General features: G+C 42.0%; 1 protein-coding gene across 13 annotated transcripts in view; it reads left to right on the plus strand.

Moving 5' to 3' along the window:
• LOC307026509 (uncharacterized protein) overlaps positions 1 to 23,985 on the plus strand; it is a 91,070-nt gene that overhangs the window by 49,324 nt on the left and 17,761 nt on the right. Inside the window, exon 1 of one of the 13 annotated variants that reach the window (XM_079661948.1) lies at positions 12,576 to 14,227. The exons of the other annotated variants lie outside the window; for them this stretch is intronic. Coding sequence (XP_079518074.1) covers positions 12,790 to 14,227 — 1,438 coding nt within the window. The 5' untranslated portion in view covers positions 12,576 to 12,789. Of the gene's footprint in view, positions 1 to 12,575; positions 14,228 to 23,985 lie in introns of those variants that run through there. 13 annotated transcript variants of the gene reach the window in all.

The raw sequence follows: 23,985 nt of genomic DNA on the forward strand, positions 1-23,985 counted from the left end.
GGGAGCAATGGGAGTGAGGGGGGAAGGGGGGTGTCCGGTGCCTTGCTCAAGGGCCCCATGGCAGGGCAGGAGGTGAACCTGCCGTTCACCTCCTGGAGTGTATGGAGTGTGTAGAAGTCCACACTCCATATTTTAGGTCTGGTCAGGGACTTGAACTGGCGACCCTAGGTTCAAGGTTCTTTATTGTCAAACTAACATAGCTACAGAGTAATTATGTCGTTATGTCAACGGCTCACAGTCCAAGCCCCTACTGACTGAGCCACTGCCGGACGAAGAGGATATTTTACTGATGTTTGGATGGCATCTCTACAATTTGCAGAGGATGTTTTTGACTTCTTTGAGCCATAACTTGCAATCTGTGCAAGAGCAGGTTGCTCCACTTCTGCTGTGACACTTACCTCAACAACTTTTACGCATACTCATGAGTTTTGATGGCCTTAATATTGGGATTGCGCATACATTTGACCATGTTCTGAAGTCAGACAGTCAGGATGAGCTTCGGAGTATAGAGTTTTTAATTGCATGTCCATTGGGACAAACCAATCTGGTCTGGGGATGCCTTGGGATATGCTGATAGGAGCTGAGAGATAATTCAGCTTTTTTACTTTTGTTCCAGTGTGACTCATTCGTAAGAAGTTTTTGCATAAGAAATAATAATATTTTTGCGCTGATAAGTAGCTAAACATAGAACCGTTTGACTTGTGTGTGTTAACTGATGTATATCATAATTAGAAAATGTAAGGAAGCTGTTCATAGGCATCATGCACACCTCATGTTTAAAGCTAGAAGGAAGTTGAAGCAGTGTAACTACATTTGAAAAAAGTTTTCTCAGCTAAGGGAAATACTCTTTACAGCCACAGAAAATAGATATATTGGCACTGTGTCAGTAGGTGCATGGTGATATCCTGTATATGCTTGCTTCTGTATGTTGAGTGTATATGTACTGTAACTCCATGTTGGCATTTGTGCACATGTGCAGTGTGCTTTGTGTGTTCGTCTTTTTGTGTGTATTTTCAGATTAGCTCAGCTAATTTGTTTAGTTTTATGAGTATGATGCAGGGGATTCATTTCCTTGTCCTTCCTTTCAATACTTCATGTCTCTGCCCCGTTGGAGGCTGTCATGATGAAAAAGCAAGCCTTCAGCTCCCCACAGGAACAGCTGAGTGTTGAACCTGGGTATTAAGCAGCTTTGATCAATGCCTTCCACAAGAACGAAAAGGCTAGCATTAGTGTTTTTTTTTCACTTCAAAATCACATATATACAAATATATTGCAGCATTGTGGATGGTCTTCTGCTGTCAGTGCATGTTTGTGTGCATGTCACTTACAGTACAAGGTATTGCCAGCAGTACATTTCCACTGTGTTTTGTGTGTGTGTGTGTGTGTGTGTGTGTGTGTGTGTGTGTGTGTGTGTGTGTGTGTGTGTGTGTGTGTGTGTGTGTGTGTGTGTGTGTGTGTGTGTGTGTGTGTGTGTGTGTGTGTGTGTGTGTGTGTGTGTGTGTGTGTGTGTGTGTGTGTGTGTGTGTGTGTGTGTGTGTGTGTGTGTGTGTGTGTGTGTGTGTGTGTGTGTGTGTGTTCAAATGAGAAAGAGCAGTACAGAGTTCTGAGTGCATCTGCTCCTGTGGTCTCTCTGCGTAATGAGACCTTTTGATAATACCTTCAGTATCCAGGGGTGGGTCTTTGTCACCAAAAGTGGTATTTAAGCCTTGTACAAAAGTAAAAAAGGCATGTGGAACACAACAAAGATCAAGACGCTGGAGGGTTACAGACAGTATACAGTACAGTCGCAAATAGTGAGGTAAACATACAGAAAAGAAAATGCTAGAGGCAGAATACATTTGAGTTCTAAACAACATAAGCTATTCAAGAGTATTAAAGAGAAACAGAAGGATGAACAAGAGGGAAGCAGGGAGTGAATACTGTTGTTTATGTACCACAGGAGAGAGTGAGGCAACGGATAAAGGTAGAGGAGAGGTTGTGGAAGACTTTTGGCAGTGATAAAGGAAAAGTTTAACAGAATGCTGACAGGGAACAGGTCAGGATAATGTATAAACCCTTCTTGAAATAGCCCAGAGGTAGGTAGATATACAGGAGCAAAAATGCAGAGATGCATCATTTTGTAAACCATAGGGAGGGTGAAATGACAATAAGAAAATGTGGAGCTATTGATAAAAACTTGAGGGTATGGGAATGTACCAGCAATGGACAGTGATGGTAGATCCTCCATTCCCACCCTTGTCTGTTTAACAATTGAAAGAACCAGCAAGCTACCAACTGAAGAAGATACAGTACATAATGCTTTGTATGTATTGTGATTGTCTACCTTATCACCTCCCTTTGAGGCTATAAATAGAAAACCAAGGGTACAAAGTGCGTTCTCCTGACTGCACACGACAACCATCTGCACGTTTGAACAGTTCAAACACGAAGGTACTTTTCAATTACTGTACGGTTACGGTATATAAGTAAGCTAGCATTACACACACAGACGCACACACATATAAAGATATATATGAATATGGAATTGTGTATAGGAAATAAATGACATTGACATTGGTAATCCATTTACTATGTTTCACGTAAAAGGGGTGTCAATTCAAAGATCATTTTCACCAAGGTCTTTTCCCTCTCAGGATTTAAGAGCGCTTTGGTGTCTTTTGGCTCAGTTTTTGGTTATGTGACCTAATGTTATGGTTTAGAATCACTTCTCCTAAAGTTTCGAGCGGCAGTTGTTTTAGAGAAAAAGACTCCCCAAATCTCCTGCAAATGATGTGATCATCACCAGTAAACAGCTAGACTACGTTAGCATTTACAGTAACAGGTAAAGATGCACATGCATTTCTCAGTAGTTGGTGGAGACCAACACAGAGCTAACATTTTAAATTATATTTAGACTTGCCAGATGCCACACACTGCCCTAAACAAATGATTTATAATAGTGTGTCAATAAATGTGTGTTTCCTAGACAAACAGAAGAGCAACTTAACTGGGGGATAATTGTATTGTTTTGTCCACATCATGTTATGCTGTTAACACAGTTGGATACAGCTTTAGCTTAATCTCTTTCCTGAGTTGTCTTTACTCTAAATGTATACATCTATATATACAATTGCAACAAAACTAACTGCAGAAAAAATCAGTCCACATCAACAACACCTGTTCTCTTCAGCACAAACCCTTCTCCTTCGCTCTCCAACAGAGCTAGACACAGGTGCTGGCCAGAATGAATTAAAACCACAAATACATCACCTCTGTAGTTCTTTCTCCCTGCACAGTACACATCTGAGTCATCAAACTATTTTCAGGACAATCTCAAAAGGGCAGGCAGGCATGAATATACTGTATCAGTGGTCTATTTTTACCACATAGTGCTTTCTCTGTTGTTTGGTCTCCTTGCATTGGGGAGCAAGCTGTTAGATGGTAGCCCAGAAGGGACATATGCAAAGTATGGCCCCATCCCTGAACTAGGGTGAGCTAATGCCTTTTGACGGCTTTGGGGGAAGTGTTGGGATTTTGCCTTGTTGGCGCCACTGTAAAAGCCACAAACAGTATGTCAAGAGCCTGAGTCACTGGGTTACTTGTATTACAATATGTATCATGTTATAGCCATACATTAAACATAAAGAGAGTGGTTCCAAGCCAGCAGTGCAGGATTTGCTTGATTTCATGCATTTTGATTTCAGACATATGATTTGCACACTGGAAAAAAGCTCCCAGAAATGTTTATGCTGCTCTTTTTAAATACAACACATTCTTAACTCAGGTGAATGAGATCTGCATGATTGAGAGTCCATCTATTCCCAAATTGGACCAATCTGCAATATTTTGTTGAATTTAGAATCTTCTTCATGGAAAATAGTTCTGAATTTTCTGACACTTATCTAAAACCCACAACTTTTTTGCAAATCAGACATGTTGAAAGTTTTTAGGTGATAAAAAGGCCACTGACCGCATCCTAATCTGTCTAGAATAATTTAGTCCTTTCTCGAATCGATTTTTTCACGTCCCCAGTGGTAGAGAGATTGAGACGTGAAGTGCCTTTTGGGAAGGAAAGAAGAAGGTTATGACCAGGGAGAGGAAGTTGCCATAGAGACTAAGGATCGGTTAATGTTGCCCTAGGAACAGCAACAGATGCTGGAGTTGATGAGTCACCGTACTGACTTCACACTTTATGATGGTACAGTTAAATGTTTGATAGAGACACATACAAAACTATGAAATGGACATAACCACAGTATACTGTACACCTACGGTATTACCATTCAAAATAAAATACAATATTATATTCAAAAGATGGATCAATTCATTGTAAAATACATTGTAAAGGAGGCAGAAATACTTATTAGTCTGCCAATAAAGAGCATCAAAAGACCAGAGGGCATCCACAATATTTATTCACAATAAAAACAACTATTCAACCAACAGAAAGTAAATGATATGCCCTATTTCTGAAGACTGGCAGAAGGCTCTTTTACATGCTATTTGCCAGGGTAGGGTACCAGATTTTGTCGATACCAATTGCTTATCAACCAATACCGGTAATAATAGATAATAAAAGAAACAACTTTGTATACATCGTTATTTTTTTCACACATACTAAAGAGGGTATACGTACCATTAACTATTTTCATGTCCATTATATATTAATGTCCATTAATATTGTTTTTAAAATGCTGATATTAATACCAAAGTAAGCTATGAATTATTGGGATGAAATTCTATGTACAATCAGATATTCTACACCCTAGAGCTCATATGGAAAAGGGTCATCCCTAATTCTAACATACTACAATGTAAAAAGAGCGCCCATGTCACGGTCTATGTCACTGCACAAACCTCTGTGGGAGGCAATCAGTTTCGGCAAAGCCTTCTATTTCAGCATCTTAATTATTCAAAAACAAGTCAACAAGACTGCAGTTTGAAATACGGAGTCATCCTAACCTAGCACCCAGCAGAGGACATAGATGAAAGAGGACAGGGTAAAACATTTAAAGAGTGTTTTGACGTAGTGACATCAAAGAACAGTCTGAGCTGAGTCCCAGACAATCACACATTCTACAGTGAACGTTAAATTCCCGCCATGTCAGGGTGAAATTCTAATGAAATGTGTCAAGAACCTTTCACTATTTGCAAGTTGCCTTAAAACAGAAAGAATTAGAAGGTTTTTCGAACCTGCACTGCCTGATGAGTGTCTGGCAGTGACGCAGGTTGACTAATCCTGAAAATGGAATTGAAATGCCACCTGAGGCTTAATATAGTGCTGACTGTGATTCATTAGCCGTGAACTGACTTTGCCCAGTAACAGCAAACAAACCCGTGATAAAGTTGAACCTAAAAGTATGAATGTAAAAACAAATGTTTTAATATTCACATTTTAATATTTTCCCTCATGTTTTTTTCTGTAGATTAAATTACACCACAGCATGGTTCCTCGTCCAATTAGCTTTTGGTTTAAGGAGCCGCCGCTCTGTGCTCTCCATCAGAAACCAACAGACTGCATGCCCTCCGGGATAATGAGGGTCATGGTAGGAAGAGCAGAATACTGTTCGAGGATATTTGATGGTTGTGGTGGAAAATGTTGTAAACAGAGGCAGTGTTTTTGTGACAGAGAGACAGCAATCGGTTTGAGTACATACTCTATGTCTTTGTTGGCCGTGGGCGCCATATACGGTTTTAATGAATAATGAACTTAGATCAGACAGTTGCAGCTGCTTCATAGGGAATACTAGAGCCGCAGGGCATTATGTCATTAATTAATAAAACTGGATAAGACACTCTCCTTTCTCAATTATGCACTATTTAGGCAAATTATTTTTATCACCAAGGCATGCAAGAAAATGTATGACGATGTATAACACGTTGAGGAACTAGGGGAAAAAAATCATGTGGTGTGCTGAAAAGATGGAAATACTAAAATGATAGAGACCATTCCTTTGGCTAATGCTACTTTTATGGTTTTTTATCGAGAAGTTAAAGGTGGGGTAGGTCATTTTGGGGAAACCAGCTCGAGTGCGCTAGAATTTCAAAATACACAACCGGAAAAAATCTGCCACTTCCTCACAGAGCCCCTCCTCCAACACACACGAACGAGCACATGACCAATGAGGGCACAAGATAAGTTTGTGCACAGATGGAAGGCTGACAGGCAGGTAGGCCATCCAGTTATTTTAGCCGGCCCGGCTAAAATGATTGGTCGTGCTTTTTACCGAGCTACGGCTTCCACAGATGAATTTTTTTATAAATAAGATCTATTTATTGTCAAAGCATTTAACATATTCATTGCTATCGGGATGTTAAGAGCATTCCATGGAATATAGCAAAAAGTGTTTCTAAAATAAATTACATACCCCACCTTTAACCTTAGACAAAAGTGAAGTACTTATTACTTAACTAGCTGACTTCTTTAGTTACTGCATATAATGAGATTTTACCTTTTTTTTTTTTTTTTTTTTTTTTATATAAATGTCCTTATCGTGAGCTTATAAATTACACTGCATTGTTAAAGATTAAAAAAGCTAGTGGTTCCATGGTGATTTGTTATATATATATATTTAAGCGATTGTTATTATATATATATACTTATTTAGACTTAAATAGAAGATAAAGCAGTGTTTTTCTTACTTTTAACTTATACACATTTTTGTGCATTTGTGAAATGATTTTTAGTATTCATTTGTATTTGATCCACCCTGTTGTGTAACTTCTGTTTGCAAGAAAAGAAAGATAGTCTTAGTCAAAATGCCAGGTGGTGGTACTTTCATTTCCTAAAAACAGTCTGGTTGTATGGAAATACTGTAACTATTAACAGACAAACCCAAGATGCCCAAAAGGGTCGTTTTCCCTCACATTTATGTTGTTAATCTTCAGAGGGGCCCAACCTTCAGTTAAAGCTCCACCTCAACAGTTACAACACTAGAAGCAACTACACATATGCACCAGTATGGGAAGGTAACAATGTGATGATAAAAAAAAAGATTCTGAAAAAATTATAAATTGACATTTGGCTGATCTGTCTTTTTAATGAAGGAAGGTACAGGACTTTTACTTAAATTTGGTGTTTTAAGGTTGTATCACTTACAAACAGCTTCTCTTTGTCTGCGTTTGTATTTAACATCTTCTTTATCTTAATGTCTTGTCTTCCCCTTTTTGTGGATCATCATGTATCATCATAGCCTTGTACAGATGTTTGCGTTTATCGCTCTAATATCGGACTGGTTTCAAAGGAACTGCTTTCTTGCCTGCTGGCTGTCATTCTCACATAGACACCACTGAATGGAATAAACTCTTTGACCTGTAGCAAGAGGCAGAGTAGATTAGCATAGAGGAATACCCTCCCCAGGGTGCGTAGCGTATTAATAAGCCCCATCCTCCTCCTCTCTCTCTTCCACACACACACACACACACACACACACACACACACACACACACACACACACACACACACACACACACACACACACACACACACACACACACACACACACACACACACACACACACACACACACACACACACACACACACACACACACACACACACACACACACACACACACACACACACACACACACACTCTAACATGAGTCTTGAGACTATACCCCCACCATCACCACCAACAATCCCCCCATAACCATTTCCCCCAACCCCCCACATGGCTTGAGCTGGCATACCAATGATGAGCCAGTTGCTATAGCAACAGAAGGCAGTTGCTTTGGCGACTAAAGGGAAGAAGGGCCACGAAGGAAACAATGGATGTTTAGCGAGGATGGGGGTGTTGTGACGGGCTGAGAAGGAGATGCTATTGAGCTATAAATAGACGACACTAAAGACTCCTTCGATCATCCATTCCTCTAACATCCCCTGCTGAGTTAAGCCTTTTCTCACCACACCTAGCTATTATCACTACTTCTTTCTATTGCAGCCTTTCAAGGGTGAAGGAGCATGTAGAAAAATATCTCTTGATTTATGCCCGAGCAGAGGAATTCCTCTCTTTTTTAGCTGACCAGCTGTACCGCAGTTTTAAAATTGACAACAGATCATAAATGACTTGCACCGGAATGTAGAGCATAGCCTCATTACACAAAAAAGCGGGCTGAACAAGGGGAGAAACAAGACATGACAACAAAGCTTGACGAGTTAAGTTATAATAAAACCTTAAATGTGAAATTGTGAAGACAAGAATATCATAAATGATCTGGATGTATTGATATAACACAATACAAGAGAGGAACCTGGCATTATATTTAATAAACTTTAATGTTATTTTGTGCAAAACAAAGCTGTCTCCTATCAGTTTTCACCCTGAATCATTGAGGCCATTTAAAGGTGGCCCTTTATAGGCCACAGCTTTAGTTTTGCTGTATGCCTTCCTGGTAGTCTGCATGGGCCATTAGGCACAACACTTCTGTCACCCAGTGGGATTATATAACACTTTGTATAGTGTGTATGTGTATGTGTTATTTTGTGTCTTTGCCAGCCAACCAGTCAGACAGGGTGAGGTCATCCATTTGGCGGGTTGTTTGTCCCCATGGGACTCTGGTGTCAGTTGTGTACAAAAGCCAAGCCGACAGGGAAAGAGGAAACTTAAAGGCAAAGACAGCAAACCAACTTCAACCATGGCTAACCACCTGCCAACGTGTTCACCTAAAAACCTGTCTGTCCACACCTGCCTCCCTGTCCTCCTGTGCAGGTGTGATAAGTAAAAGTGACAGTGACTTTGGTTTGGTGATGTTTGTGATGCAAAAAGACGGACTGTCTTGGGGAATGGAGCAGGCTGGAGTGGATGTGACTGTAGGCAGGCATGTTTTCCAACTGTGGGGACAGGCTACCATTTAATGGTGTCCAAACATGTGGGCGAGCTGTTTGAAATAGATTGATGGGTGGACAATAGGGACGCTCCCCATCGCCAATTTTGGGGCCGATCGCCAGAATCAGAATCGGCCGATACCGATCGAGTGGCCTATGGGGATCTTCCATTTAAAGTGATGTTTACAACTCAGTTAATGGGGCTCATTTACTGGCGCTTCCACAAACAACAACCAACATAATTATTACATTCAAATGAAGTACATTATTCAAGTTTACATTAACTTTGGATAATAACACGGGAGAAATGAGCGGAAGCGCTCTCTTTTTCTCTCTCTCTCTATCTCTCTCTCTCTCTCTCTCTCTCCCCCCCCCTCTCTCTCCTGACAGCCTGTCAGTATCTCATGCAGCTCACTGATCCAGTAATGAGTAACCCGACAGTGAAGAACTAGTTTTGCTCAGCTCACCGGTCCGTCACAGCGGGTTTTTTAGATCTACTCCATATTTGTGAATGTTGTGTGTGACAAACGTCAACTTTGACTGAAAGGTGAACTGATTTAGAAAATGTTTATTTGGTGGTCAAACGTCAAGGTCACTTTGCCTGGCCATAACTCTAGAATATATGTGCTATTTATTCAAATTGAATACAGATGTCTAATAGGATAAAGATATTTTATTTGGCCCGCACACCTGATATAATGGTGAATGTGCATGCAGTACCTTTTTTTGCACCAAATAATTCGCCAAATTCTTAGGCAAACCTTTGAAGATGACCTGGTCAAACAGGCATCACATGAAGAAAACACAAAATCAGCCCCAAACAATAAGTGCAAACCCGCTGCCTGATTGTTACTGACACACCCCCTGCTGCACATCGCCTGACACTTCCTGGAAGTCAAGCTCATGGTGGGTCACCAAAATACCAAACCTGCATGCACCTTCATGGAAATGCCACATGCCTGAAGCAAAGTCCCACCATTCACTGGGTTCTGCCAAAACAACTCCTGGATCTTGGTGTCCTACATGATTTTGTGTTTTCATGAACACGGTAAATCAGATAAAAGGCTCTCGAAACAAATACAAAAGAAGCTCAGCCCTTAAAAACCTAAACAGGCTTCAACGCATGAGGAGCAAGAAAATATCTCTGCCATGCCATTACATTGTTAGACTGATTTGGAATTGGAAGTACTATATTTGGTTTGCTGGAAATGAAATAATAACAACCTATCAGGTAAGAATGGGATTATATATCTATTTTTATGATAGTATAAAAAGAAAAACTCCAAATGAGCAAGATAGTTGCAAGAGTCTAACCTGTATTTTTGTAGGTTTCTGGCATAGCTCAAATGGATTTGATATTGACACTGGAATTAGTAAAGCCTAGTCTTATAGTATAGATAGGATTTGTTTATGTAAAGGGCCCTGAAAGGACAAACGTGTGTGTGGATTGATATATCATTCAATGTACTTCATTGACATTCAGTGCAACTGCTCCAAAGAGCCTCCACATCTTAAAGCAGGCGAAAAAAGAACTTTTCAAAGGCTTTTGTTTGTTAGAGCAAATAGCATGATGCATTAGACAGACCAGACAGAAGCATTGTACCCTTCAGCCTAGTCCCGTCCTGTTCATGTTGTGTCACAGGACGGCATGTGCACCCACACCAATGCTGCCACCTTCCTTCAAGTCCGGCTTTCCTGTTCACCCTCACTTCCTTTATTGCCCTTTTTATTAAATGTCCCCCTATTTGCCTTTCTTCTTCAACTTATTTTTTCACCCTCCCTTCACACTCCAATCTTCCGTTTGTTTCCTGCTTCTATATCTGTCACCTACTTACTGCTTTTATACCTTTTATTTGTATTCGCCCTATTCTGTCCTGCCTCTTGTCTGGCTGCCCTAAATACATCTTTATTTTATTTCTCTTCTCCTCCCAAAATTGGCCAACAGTCAGACCTATTTATTGCTTTTACCTCCATCTTTCTGCCCTCATCTGCCTGTATCCCCATCTCACCCTCTGTCCCGCCATTCCTCGCACTGTCCCTGTTTGCCTGTCTGCCTTTTCCAAATCACGGTTCCAGACAGACATCCAGCCATCAGTCCAATCCGACGACCAAGGGAACGCCTGTAACCGCCGGCCATTTTGACTGGCACTGGCCAGAAACACACACACACAAAGCTCAGCCCCGGACAAAAAACAAATCTCTCTCACTCTTTCCATCCCTTGCTTTCTCGTCACATAATGACCTTTCCCTAAAACACATTGGACGATCCATATACATGGAACATTCCCTCTGACAGTTTACATATGATTCAAATCACAAAATGATATATTGACACCATCTGATGCTCATATTTAACACACATATGGCATGATTGTTAGGTATATTTATGTCTCACTATGAGTAATGTTATTTAACTTATCTGAAATGATCAAGTACATTTATATTTTAAATATATAATACAGATTTTTGTTACCCAGAACCTGCAAGGATTCTATTGATGTGGATGTGCCTTGTGTTGATATTGAAGCTTTCAATGTGAGAATCTGTGCAGAAAGTGTTAAGTTGCATTGACACTAAATAATACCTATCAAAGTCAAACTATTTATGTCAGTATTCTTTCAAAATACAACTTTAGAGCACCAGAGTGGTACACATGTCAAAGTGTTATTTGGTTTATAAAGACAGAAGGTTAACGTGGAACAACAGCAAATTCAAACAGGAATGACAAAAAAAGGAAAACATGATCAAATATACTATAGCTGAGTTAAAAAGGCCACTATTAGTCAAAATATGGTGTTTTGGATTAAAGTTTTTGTAGCAGACAGATTTCAGTTGCAAGTTTCCTTATCCCATGTTACTCTGGAAACACACAATAACACCCCATATTGCTGTAAATCACTGTAACCCAATCGAAATCACAACTTTGGTGCGATCAGGAAGACAGAATAACAAAGATGGAACTGAAAGTGTTTCTGTGCAACACGACAAGCTGAGTTCCTGTTAAATGCTTACAGGCTCGACTCGGTGTCTGTCGGAGCGATACAGAATTATGTGTGTGTGACTGTCTTTGTGCATGTATGAGCATGTCTGACTTTAATGAATATTCCTTACATGCTACGTGGCTAAATCGTAACCCAGGTGGATAAACTGGTGGAGGCAGTGTATATATGTAAGAACTTGTGTTTTTTGTATTTAAATATCAACGTGTCTGTAAGAATAAGAATGCGGTCATATAGGGGGTTACAGAGTCCTCTTCTCAACATGTAACCAGATGCGTTCTGAAAGAAACAAGGTCTCTTTACCAGAGGCTTTACTCCTCATCCCTGTCCTCTATAACACTTCATCCCACACCCCCCTCTTTTCCTCTTCTTCTCTCTCATACCATGTTTAGATTGGACTGGCTGGGTGCAGTTGTAGTTTTGCACATACACACATGTTTAGGTTGTGTCTATTCTGGTAGGATGCATACACGCTTATAAAAACATTGTGTGTGTGTGTGTACGTACACGTTGTACTTTTTCCGTACGAGAGAGAGAAAGAAAGAGGTTGGGGGGACAACATGTGGAGTGAAATAAAAAACTAGAAGGGAGGGGGCTTACTCGTTCCACCACAGTGGGTGGGACCTGATTTCTGTTAGCAGCCAATTGAAAGCCACAACTGGGTCACATGACTACTGTACTAATCAGTGAGTGAACCAAACAGAGAGAGAGAAAGAGGGAGGGGCACAGGGGAGAGATCTGTACATGCAGTTCACGCTCAGTGTGTGTTTGAGTTCAGAGCGGAAGGCTCAGCACAAGAAACTCCACGGGCATACACAGAGCACACCTGAGAGACTGAACAAAAAAAGAACAACAGGACAACAAAGGAAAGAAGTAGAGAAGGGAAGATAAGTGGTGAAGATTACCTTTATACACCTGATACTGAGACAAAGACAGCCTGTGAAACAAAGGAAGGGGAAGGAACAGAAAAAAAGGAGAGACACCATGTCTTCTCTTTCCAATCAGCAGCCTGGCTCTCCTTTCTCAGAGTACAGTGAGCTGTGTAAGGTGCCGTCCCTGGCGCCCACCGGGCCAGCTCAGAGCTGGGATTGGCAGCCCCCCTTAGGCATGGATATGGGTCCCCCGAGGGGCTTGATGGTAGGTGTCGGGGCTCTGACACCGACTGGACTGACAGATGAAGACAAGCTGTGCTTCTTCGAGCAGCCTGGCAGGGGCAGCATGGATGCGGAGCTGAAGGTGCAGGGCAGGGTTGGGGGCATCTCTGGAAGCACCTCGCTTGGTAATGCATCACTGGGCAGTGCAGGGGAAAGCCCAGACAGCCCTCTATCTTCCTCCCCATCACCCTCCCCAGCTTTCCCAGGCAGACTACCCTCTGCCCTAGGATGTGGCGGTATCAGCAATGTCTCCCTGCCACCAGTTCCTGGATCTCCAGCCAGGCGTATGGAGCTGTCATCACCCATTGGTGCTATTCCTACACACCAAATTGGAGTCTCACTGATGGAAGCTAGCTCAGTAGATGGTGACTTGCCATCTGAACCATGGAACGACTCCAGTTTTGCTGAATATAGTCCAAAGGTTGCCATGCCCCAGGTGGCCCCTAACTACTGTGCCATTGGAGTTGTCAAAGACAACATTTTGGAGACGGGCGATGAGGTTTTGGCTGGAGCCGGGGCAGCCCTTGGGGCCCAACAATTATCAGAGGGCTCTTCAGGGGACAACAGTGAGGAGGAAGAGATAGGAGAGGATGAAGAGTTGGAGCCCTGTTTTATGGGGCGAGCTGAGCAACAGAGGAAGGCTATGCGTCGCGCAATGTCAGAATCTTCCCACCTATTGGTACCAACCAGTCTTGAACTACCTGATAAGTACCCAAGTGGAGATGAGGCCGGAATGGACCAGCTGGTGTTACCCATGGGTGGTCCACGTCGTTCACCACACTCCATGAAGCGCTCGCTTACTGTTGCCGAAGATCAGCCCGAGACCCCTTTGCCCACCCTCTCAGCAGCGGGCGCCACGCAAAACGACCTGAGGCAGTCCCCACCTGAGCCTCGCCTCAGCCTCTCCCCATTCCCACAGCTGAAGGACTGCAACACTGGCTTCCCTCTGTCACCAGTAGAGGCATCATTGGAGGGCTCTAAGATGGAGAAGGAGCCAGGTGGCATTGTGCTTTCAGTGCCCCTCAGCCCCAAGGGGTTCAGCGGTACCAGTTCTTCTCTGCCTGTAGACTCAAACACTGAAGGAAAAACTGATCCCAAATCTGAAGTGTCTAAAGGTGCTGAGTTTGATGGCAATGAAGCAAATACTTACCTCAACACTAGTGCAGATGTAGACTTTGAAGCTGGCAACACATCGACATGGGACATTGGTGGTGACCTTGCTACTGGTGGCTTAAACTCCAACACTTACCCCTTCATCACAGCAGATGGTAGGTGGCGGTCATGTTTGCTGTCTCGCAATTTTAATTGTGTTGGATCATCAGCTATCAGAGGCTGAGTGGCAAACATGCTGATATGGTGAAATGGACTTTGTCGATTAAGCATTCAGTGGTCACAGTACTGCTAAAGGTTTCCGGATAGTGCTATGTATATATTACAAAGACCTTTGTGGAAAGCTCTGTGGATATAAACATGTAATGTATTACTTGATCGGTCAGACAATTGTCCGATCAGTCAGTCTGGTCATTTTCTTAAAAACAATCCAGGTACAATGCACTGCAGAGTTTTCAACTAAAATCTTAGAAACTACGGTCTCTTCCTATGAAAGTGGTACGGAAGTCCATTGATGTTATTCATCCTTGACAACTGCAGAACACCAAGAAAAAGGGTTTTGAAGCTGTTGAGTTAGGTGCAGCATGCAGGCAGGGAATTAGGTTAAGCCAAATAAAAAGAGGACGTGTTGATCAAGCATCTCAGTTTTTCCCTTATCGTTGAGGACTTCTTTTAAGGTGAGAAAAATATTTAAACTAAATGTTGTGGGTTCTCCAGGTGCAAAGATACTATAGGTTGTGGGTGTATTGGTCTATTGCTAAAGGCAGTGATTGTTCATTAATTTTGCAAATCCTTCATTTACTGGCAGTTAGTTTCAAACCGGACTTGGTTTTCTGGTTTTAGCTTGCAAATGGCTTTGGCTTAGAAATAGCTGCAGCGGCAGACTGAAAGGAGGGGTGTCAGACAGCAAGAGAAAGACGGGAGAGCTAAAGAGAAAGAATGGAAAGCTGAGAGAAGTCGACAGCAACAGAACAGCCCCCCGCGGGCTACTTGACATTCCACGATGGTAGTATCTCATTGTGTTGGTCAAACACTGCATGCCAATTTTAGATACAGATCTGTCATAAAACTGTACAGAATGTGTGAATGGATCAATGTGTGTGAACACTGTTACAACAGGTACATTGTATTATTTTTTGCATTTATGGACAATGTGCGACAGGGTGTGTCTGATGATGTGCATACAGATGTGTGTTTGCAGCACAATACGCTTGCAATTTGAGGTCGTTTAGTAGCTGACTCTCCAGCTGACATTTACATGCAGGGTCAGGGTAACAGGGTTCATTCCAGCTTATGGAGGCTTTGTCTTTGTCCAACCTAGTTTTTTTCTCATAGTCCATGCTTCCATCATTTTGTCCATGATTCCATCATTTTCAGTTTGTATTCAATGCAGCTTCTCGTTACTTCTTTCTTTCTGTTGCTCTGATTACTCATTAGATTCTTGCTGAAGATAGGCAGAGCAAGATGGCTTATAGCGGGTCATGTTGAATGATGCCTCTGAGTCAAAATGGGGTCACTGACTGGGAAGTGTGGCCCAGTATGGTGGTGCTTTCTGCAATAACTTATTTGTCTTTCACTTTGTGTCCATCTCACACTTTTTCTCTCTAGAGTTTTTTCCATTATTTTTTCTCTTTCTTTTCCTCTCGCCTGCACGCCATGTTTTTTTTAAACCACCAGCCACAAAGCCAAGGGTGGCAGAGGCTTTCAGGAGAATTAAGGGAGCAATGGTCTCTTTTTTTTTTTTTGCCCCTTTAGGTTTAAACAACAGCCTGTGGCAAGGTCATCCTGCCACAGGCTGTGTGTTGTGTTTATGCATCTGTTTGCTTTCTTACTAAGATCGTTGACATATTTCTGTTGCTCCTGTTGTTGTGTAAAAACATTTTATATTCACATTGAAACAAATCATAAAATGCATGATGTTTTCTTGGTCCCTTGAAAAAAACATGATCAGGAGTTTTCCAAGACTGCAAAGTAGTGTAGGCAATGCATGAACGGCTATTTTATGAGCGTCAAATGATGGCTTTGCACTAACTCTCAATCTCTATAGAGGTTGTGGGAAACGATGATAAGCAGATTTGAAAAATAAAAATTAGGATTAGGGAAAAAAAGAAACATTGAATTGAGTGTTTTCTTCAGCATCACAAAAAAAATAATATATATATATACTGTATATTCAATACAATTCAAAGTATCCTCACTACTTTTTTAAAAATTATCCTGAAATCATCGATACAAAGTTTGGCCAGTTGAGACATGCACAGCCTCGGCCATACGGCTTTACATAAATGGTGGGTTAACCAAACAAATATAGCTAATGATTTAAAGGGTTCATTACAAACTGCAGACTAATAACTGTGCTGCCAGTGAGTCTTTATTAGACAGCCAAACAGAGGGTCTCACACTTCAGATAGGACATTAAACCACTAAGTCCACTTTCTAATCTGTAACCACTTCACAACCACTTTAAATTGTCTACTGTGTTTGATGTGCTACCAAAGGGCAGTGATGGAGTGTAGCTTTCACTTCACAGAGTGTTGTCGATTCTAACAAACTCCACTCAGCCAGAGAGCTTCAAGTGTTGTGAAGCAAAGGGTTTTGATAAGAGTGTCTGTGTGAGAGCTGATTTACATAATTAACTTGAGGAGCCAAATTAAGGCTTTAGAATTTGGTCCCGAATAGTGTATTAAGGATGAATTTAAACTTCATTTGGTCAGATTTCATTTGAACATTGCTTATTTGCTTTAGAGTCCTGAAAGATCATACACTTTTTCAAGTGCATTTCACTTAAGTACTTTCAATGTTGAGGAAGCACCTTGTGCTCTAAACACTATAGGTCAGTGTAATGCAAAAAGTCTTAAGAGATTAAGCCACTAAGAAGATAATAGAAGAAGCAAAGACATTCTTAAATGTATGCCAACAGTATGTTTCACATTCAAGTAATTTAATCAGAATTATTGCTTCACCGACCTTCTTACTTGTCCTACATTTCCAAAAATGACGAGGCATCATAAAACATATTTTTTTTTAATGAGAGTGTAGAATCTGCATATTTTACCATATGAGTAAGAAAAAAAACGATGAGTTAAGGCGGTGCTCTTCAGGAGAGTCCAGGCTTAACGTCCCTAAATGAGCTGTAAGTATTATCATTATGCTAATGAAACCTTTCAATGAATTGGCTCACTTCACCCAGAAGCTCATTGTTCTCTGCCCTCCTGAGCTATATATTATAAAAGAGGTTGCTAACCCCGGGCAATCCTGGAGCTTCAGTAGCTCCGCCAATGCTTCAGTTCGAGATCCAAAAAAGCCGTTAGGTAGGGCTTTCCCCCCCATGCTTTAATGGTGGTGCAAGACATTATTTCCATATGATGGTGGGTTTTGACAACAAAGATGATTTCAGGTGCAAATTCAATCGTCATGACTTACTTAATAATATAGAGTTTGCACTAACATCTTCCTTGACCTCCATTGTAGCAGCTTGTTCTTATGGAATATGTCCCTCAGTAATGCCAACCTACACCCCCAAGGCACACTGTGATTGATGCTTCCAATCACAAGCCTTGTCAATATTTGATGAGGGGAAAATATTGCTTTTCCCTTTTTCTCTTTTTTTTTGCTGGTAGTCCAACTGCTATCAGGTCACACATTGAGCCCATGTAATAGCTGTCATTCCCGAATATTCTCCTTTTGCTTTTAGGGATTTTTCATCACATTTTTTGCTAGAATTTGATAGTGAAATATGAGAAAATGGGAATAGAAGTTGCAGCATTTTGTAAAAAACAGAGAGAAAGAAAGACACAAATGTGGATTTCCTATCAATTGTGACACCTCGATAACAATTTAAAGTGTAGGTGCAATACCAACATGCGTAAAAGAGTATTGTGAAAGAAATCCCACTTGAAAGAGTGTGAGAGTGTGTAGGTTGGGTGTCACCTCCCACTGTTTGCTTAACCACTACTAAAACTACTAAACTACTACCATTGGCTTTCAGATGTCTGCCCTGATATCAGATATCTGCCCTGATTAAAGGATCTCATTGTGTACTGTTTAGAAAGAGAAGGCCTTGTTTGTTTATTTTCATTACTTCCATTCCTCTTGTTCCTTGTCCTTTGTCTTGTCACACAGCTGTCTCATTGTATTAAGGTCACTCCTTTCCTTCTTGTATAAACTTACCTATTGGTTCACTCTGGTTGGTCTGATGCCTGTGACTGTCTCAGGTATGGGGTTGCTGTATGTTATATAAGCTAACAAAGTCATTGAATCTGACTTACGACTTACCTTCATTCCCTGCCATGTCCTCCTTACATCTCTTTTAGTCCCTGTGTTTTTTAATGGTCATAATGGGCATGGTACCATTTTCCTAAGTCGCTATAAAATAGAAGCTAATAAAAAAAAAATAGATAAGAAAGGGAACGCATAACCATTCCAAATCACTCCTTCTGTTTTGCCTTTGCAAAAGTCTTCCTGCTTATTCCCTTTCCTTCCCACTTACCTCTGTATCTGCTAATCAATATTTCCCACGCTTTCTCCGGAATCAAAGGCAACTCCTGCTCTTTCCTTTATCATCATGCTCCTTTTTCGAAGTCCTCTGACGTCAATTATCTGATCATTTGGCTAAAAATAACAGGAAGGTGACTGAAGTGAGTGGGAGTGAGAATCAATAATTGTGTCCAATAGTGCTTATGATGAATCTGCAGTGAGGTCAAGGATAGGTGAAGAGCTGATGTGCTAATGAAACACCTAGTATTCATGTCTGTAGGCCCTGGGTTTTTTCATCTTTATTCGTCTCATATTCTGTTTGTTACTGTAGGTAATGAAGCCTGAAAGAGAAATGTAACAGTTGCTATTCTGCCTGTTGATCAGCACCATTTCGATACCTATGGGGTTTTTATTTTGGACATTAGTCCTGTTTGTACTTGCCAAGTAAATAGCTAATAGCTGACAGGGCAAGAAACAGAGGCGGTAAGAGAATCAGACATGTTAATACACCTCCTGATTAGTCAGACTTATTAGGACATTTTCAGAAAGACATTCTGTATAAACCTGACTTGACATTCTGGATGAGGTGAATTGGACAGGTGAATGCTGCGGTTCTGAAAACAGCAATGTTCGTATGTAGTTTTGCTTGTTGAATTTAGCCACTAATCAACACATATTGCAGTTAAAGCAGTAGTGGCTGTGATACAAGGTTGATAGAGTCCACTACACCTTAGAGCTTAATTGCCACAATTTCCTTCCACAGCCATAGATTCAGTGTGTTTAGTTTAGTTTCCAAGGATTATTTCTCAACTAAATGTCCATAAATCAGCTTAGGAATCCAAGAAAAAGACGTTGCTATCAGCTAATTCAGCAAACTTCAGCAACATGCCTAAACACCACAAAGTAAACAAATATAGACTGAAAAAAAGATGGTACCTACATGAGGTTTTGCAAGGGTATGTGTGACGTTGATGTGACAGGTACAGTGGGGCAAAAAAGTAAGCCACCAATTGTGCAAGTTCTCCCACTTAAAAAGATGAGAGAGGCCTGTAATTTTCATCCTAGGTATACCTCAACTATGAGAGACAAAATGAGAAGAAAAAAAATCCAGAAAATCACATTGTCTGATTTTTAAAGACTTTATTTGCAAATGATGGTGGAAAATAAGTATTTGGTCAATAACAAAAGTTCATCTCAATACTTTGTTATATACCCTTTGTTGGCAATGGCAGAGGTCAAACGTTTTCTGTAAGTCTTCACAAGGTTTTCACACTGTTGCTGGTATTTTGGCCCATTCCTCCATGCAGATCTCCTCTAGAGCAGAGATGTTTTGGGGCTGTCGCTGGGCAACACTGACTTTCAACTCCTTCCAAAGTTTTTCTATGGGGTTGAGATCTGGAGACTGGCTAGGCCACTCCAGGACCTTGAAATGCTTCTTACGAAGCCACTCCTTCGTTGCCCGGGCGGTGTGTTTGGGATCATTGTCATGCTGAAAGACCCATCCACGTTTCATCTTCAATGCCCTTGCTGATGGAAGGAGGTTGTCACTCAAAATCTCACGATACATGGCCCCATTCATTCTTTCCTTTACACGGATCAGTCGTCCTGGTCCCTTTGCAGAAAAACAGCCCCAAAGCATGATGTTTCCACCCCCATGTTTCACAGTAGGTATGGTGTTCTTTGGATGCAACTCAGCATTCTTTCTCCTCTAAACACGTCTAGTTGAGTTTTTACCAAAAAGTTATATTTTGGTTTCATCTGACCATATGACACTCTCCCAATCCTCTTCTGGATCATCTAAATCACTGGTTCTCAACGGGGGCGGTACCACCCCCCAGGGGGCGTTCAGAGAACATCGGGGGGCGCTGGAAGCAATATTTTTGAAAGGGGGGCGTTGAGGTGTTCTTGGGGGGCGTTCACGCATAATGTCTTTTTGTCATGAAAAATGCTGGCCACAGCGTCTTTTCCTGTACAAAAAGCAGCTGTCAGCATCTTTTGTTGCTATAGGAAACCACAACTCTGCTTGCGATTGGTCAGCTGTCAGCAGTGTTATTACGGGTACGTTCGTAAATGCACGAACGGTCAGTCCGCTCGGAAAACCCGTCTGTTCCGCCAGAGCACCCAGCTGTGAGCGCTCAGAGCGCAGCCCTCTGGACTGTGGAACGGGGACGCTCGGAGCGCTCTGAGCGCATTTACGAACGTACCCTACAAAAAGCAGCCGGGAGCGGACCGGAAGTCGTAGTAATTTTGGGATCGCGACTGTTAATAATCTGTGTCACTTTGTTAAATTTTGATATGTTTTGATATGACAAATTCCACTGACAGATTCAAACTAAGTGGTCAGTTTATGAAAATAATACCCGTTTCTATGTCTGCTACGACATGGAAGAGCTGGCTAGCCAGGCTGCTCCACACAGAGCTCTGTTTGTTCAAAATTACAACGACTTCCGGTCCGCTCCCGGCACGATGTCTTGTCATGTCACCAGCTAGCCCTCTAGCGTTTGCCGCCATATCGTGACACTACCCCCCCCCCCCCCCCCCTAAATATTAGCATCATAAAACAACAAAAATCATATCACATCAGCAAAATGGCCGCGAAAAAAGATAAAATGCAGACAGTACTCTATTGAATATCTTAGCTATGGCTTCATACCGTCTCCTACCAATGCACAGCTCCCAATGTGTTTACTTTGCGAACATGTATTTTCCAATGAGGGAATGAAACCCTCACGTTCAAAGGAGCACCTTACCAAGATCCACCCGGATAAGGCAGATAAGGAGCGTCCGTTCTTCCAGGCCCTCAAAGAGAAACATGGTAGGAGCACCATCAGCAGTCTCTTCGCTAGGAAGACCACCCAGACTGACAGCGGGCTAATAGCGTCATATAACATCTCCTTGCTGATAGCCAAATGTGGGCAGCCGTTCACAATCGGAGAGAAGTTGGTACTCCCTGCCATCAAAGAGGTCATATCTACTGTGATGGAGCGTGATCCCACACAGGTGCTGAAATCCATCCCACTCAGTAAGGACACCGTAGCACGCAGGATTGATGAAATGGGTGCTGATACAGAGGAGCAGCTGTGTGCCATCCTGCGGGAAACTCCATTCCGCCTTCAGCTGGATGAGACAACCACTTCTGACAACAATGTTCTGTTGATGGCCTATGTCCGCTATAGCACCTCCAACAGTCAGGAGATGGCTGAGGAATTTTTATTTTCCAAATATCTGGTCACAGACACCAAGGGCCAGACCATTTTTAATGCACTGGATGCTTATCTACAGGAGAAGTCAATCCCGATCAACAACATCCTCGCATGTGCTACTGACGGTGCCCCTTCCATGGTTGGCAGGTACCGTGGCTTCACCACTCTGCTGAAGGAGCAGGTCCCGCATGTCCTCACAGTCCACTGTGTCTTGCACCGCCACAACCTTGTGGCCAAATCTAAAGGTCCACGTCTCCACGAGTCTCTCAATATTGCAGTAAAGGCAATAAACAAAATAATAGCCCACGCCCTGAATAACAGATTGTTCCGACAGCTGTGTCAGGAAAATGATGAGACCTTTGAGCGTCTTCTTCTCCACACTGATGTCCGCTGGCTCTCAAAAGGAAACTGCCTTGCTCGTTTTTGTGAGCTGTTTGACAGCATCGTGGAGTTCCTGGAGGAGGTGGATGCAGCTCTCGGGGAACAGGTGTCATCCAGCCGCTGCGACATCATGTACCTCGCAGACTTCTTTGGAAAAATGAATGAAGTCACGCTGAAGCTCCAAGGAAAAGGAGTTACTCTGATCCAGAGCAAGGCGGTCATCCACAGTCTCACCTCCAGGCTGGATCTATACCGGCAGAGCATAGGCAGGAGGCAGTTTGCTCATTTCCAGCTGTTGACCAAGGTGATCCAGCCTAGGCTACTAAATAATGATAATAATAAATAATACATGTAATAAATGTAGGCTACTCTATGCAACACTATATTTGTGTTCCTGGTTAGTATAAATACCTTATGTTTTGAATGTATTATGAGAATAAAGAAACATCAATTCGTAAACTAATTAGCAATAAAATAACCAGTTTAAAATCGGATGGTAACATTCTGCACCGATAACAATTTCCTGGTTATACTCATTGCAGGTGTTTGAGGCTCTTACCGATGAGCGCCTCCTCATTTACACAGACCACCTGAGGATGGTGAATGCCGACTTGAAGATCCGCTTCAGAGATCTTTTGGACCTCGATGTTCCCACCTGGGTGGTGCAGCCCTTTCAGGCGGACGTGGCGGAATGCGAGCCAGCAATACAGGAGCATCTCATCGACATCCAGAGTGACGATGAGGCCCAGGCTATTTTCCGCACCTCTGGCTGGGGCAACATGTGGGTCAAATACTCTCAGCGTTACCCGGCTCTCTGGGAGAAAGCGAGGCTGCTTCTTCTGGCTTTCCCAACCACATACCTCGTGGAGCAGGGATTCAGCCAGGTCTTCCACATGCAGTCCAAGTACCGCAATCGCTTGAACTTGACGGCCTCAGGTGCACTGCGACTGAAACTAAGTTCTCTGCAACCCGCAGTGAAGAAACTGGCGGAGAACCACCAAGCGCAGGGCTCACACTAACCTTCCCCCCCCCCGCAATTGGCGAAATGCAACACCTTTCCGACCTGTTAGTTCTGTAGGCCTAATGTACAGTTTTGTAGCCTACTGTTTGTTCTGCACTGGACATGTTTGAAATTGCTGCTGTTCCGTAGCAGTCTGTTTGTATTCTCTGCTCTTGTCTGAGTTTGTTTAACACTCATAAATATCATTTTTATTCACATTCACATGGCTTTTCTGCTCTCTGGTAAACTAATGATAATGATATTCCAACTGCCCAGTTAAATCAAATCTATTATTTGGCATTCAGTGACATGGTTTTTAAATGATATAACACAGAATATTAGTCAACATTAATATTCAGGGAAGAAAATAAGTCTACTTTTTTTGATGGGGGGCGGTAAGAGACCTGGATAATGGACAGGGGGGCGCTGGCCCAAAAAAGGTTGAGAACCCCTGATCTAAATGCTCTCTAGCAAACTTCTATGGGCTCAAAAACAGTCTCATAATACACACATGCACACAGAAGGATTCAAACTTGTATTTCATGATGCGCAAAAGGATTCACACTTGTATTTCCGGATCCACTTGTGTTTTTCAATGCACACACAAATGTGTTCCGTTTCATATACATGTAAATAAAATCCAAACAAGGAAAAAAGTTTTATTGTATTTTTGATCCACACATATTTGTTTTCCGTTTAAAACCTTTGAACCTTTGAACACAAACCGCTTTCTGTGCACGGATCGCTGTGCATTCGTGTGTGGGTTTTTTTGAGACTCCCCTGACGGTCAGCCGATTCGTACTTGTAATTTTTTCTATCTATAGCCAATCAGATGTCTCCTCAATTCTAAGCCAAT

This window comes from Notothenia rossii, assembly GCF_949606895.1.
Source record: "Notothenia rossii genome assembly, chromosome: 12".
In the NCBI taxonomy this organism is placed as follows: domain Eukaryota; kingdom Metazoa; phylum Chordata; class Actinopteri; order Perciformes; family Nototheniidae; genus Notothenia; species Notothenia rossii.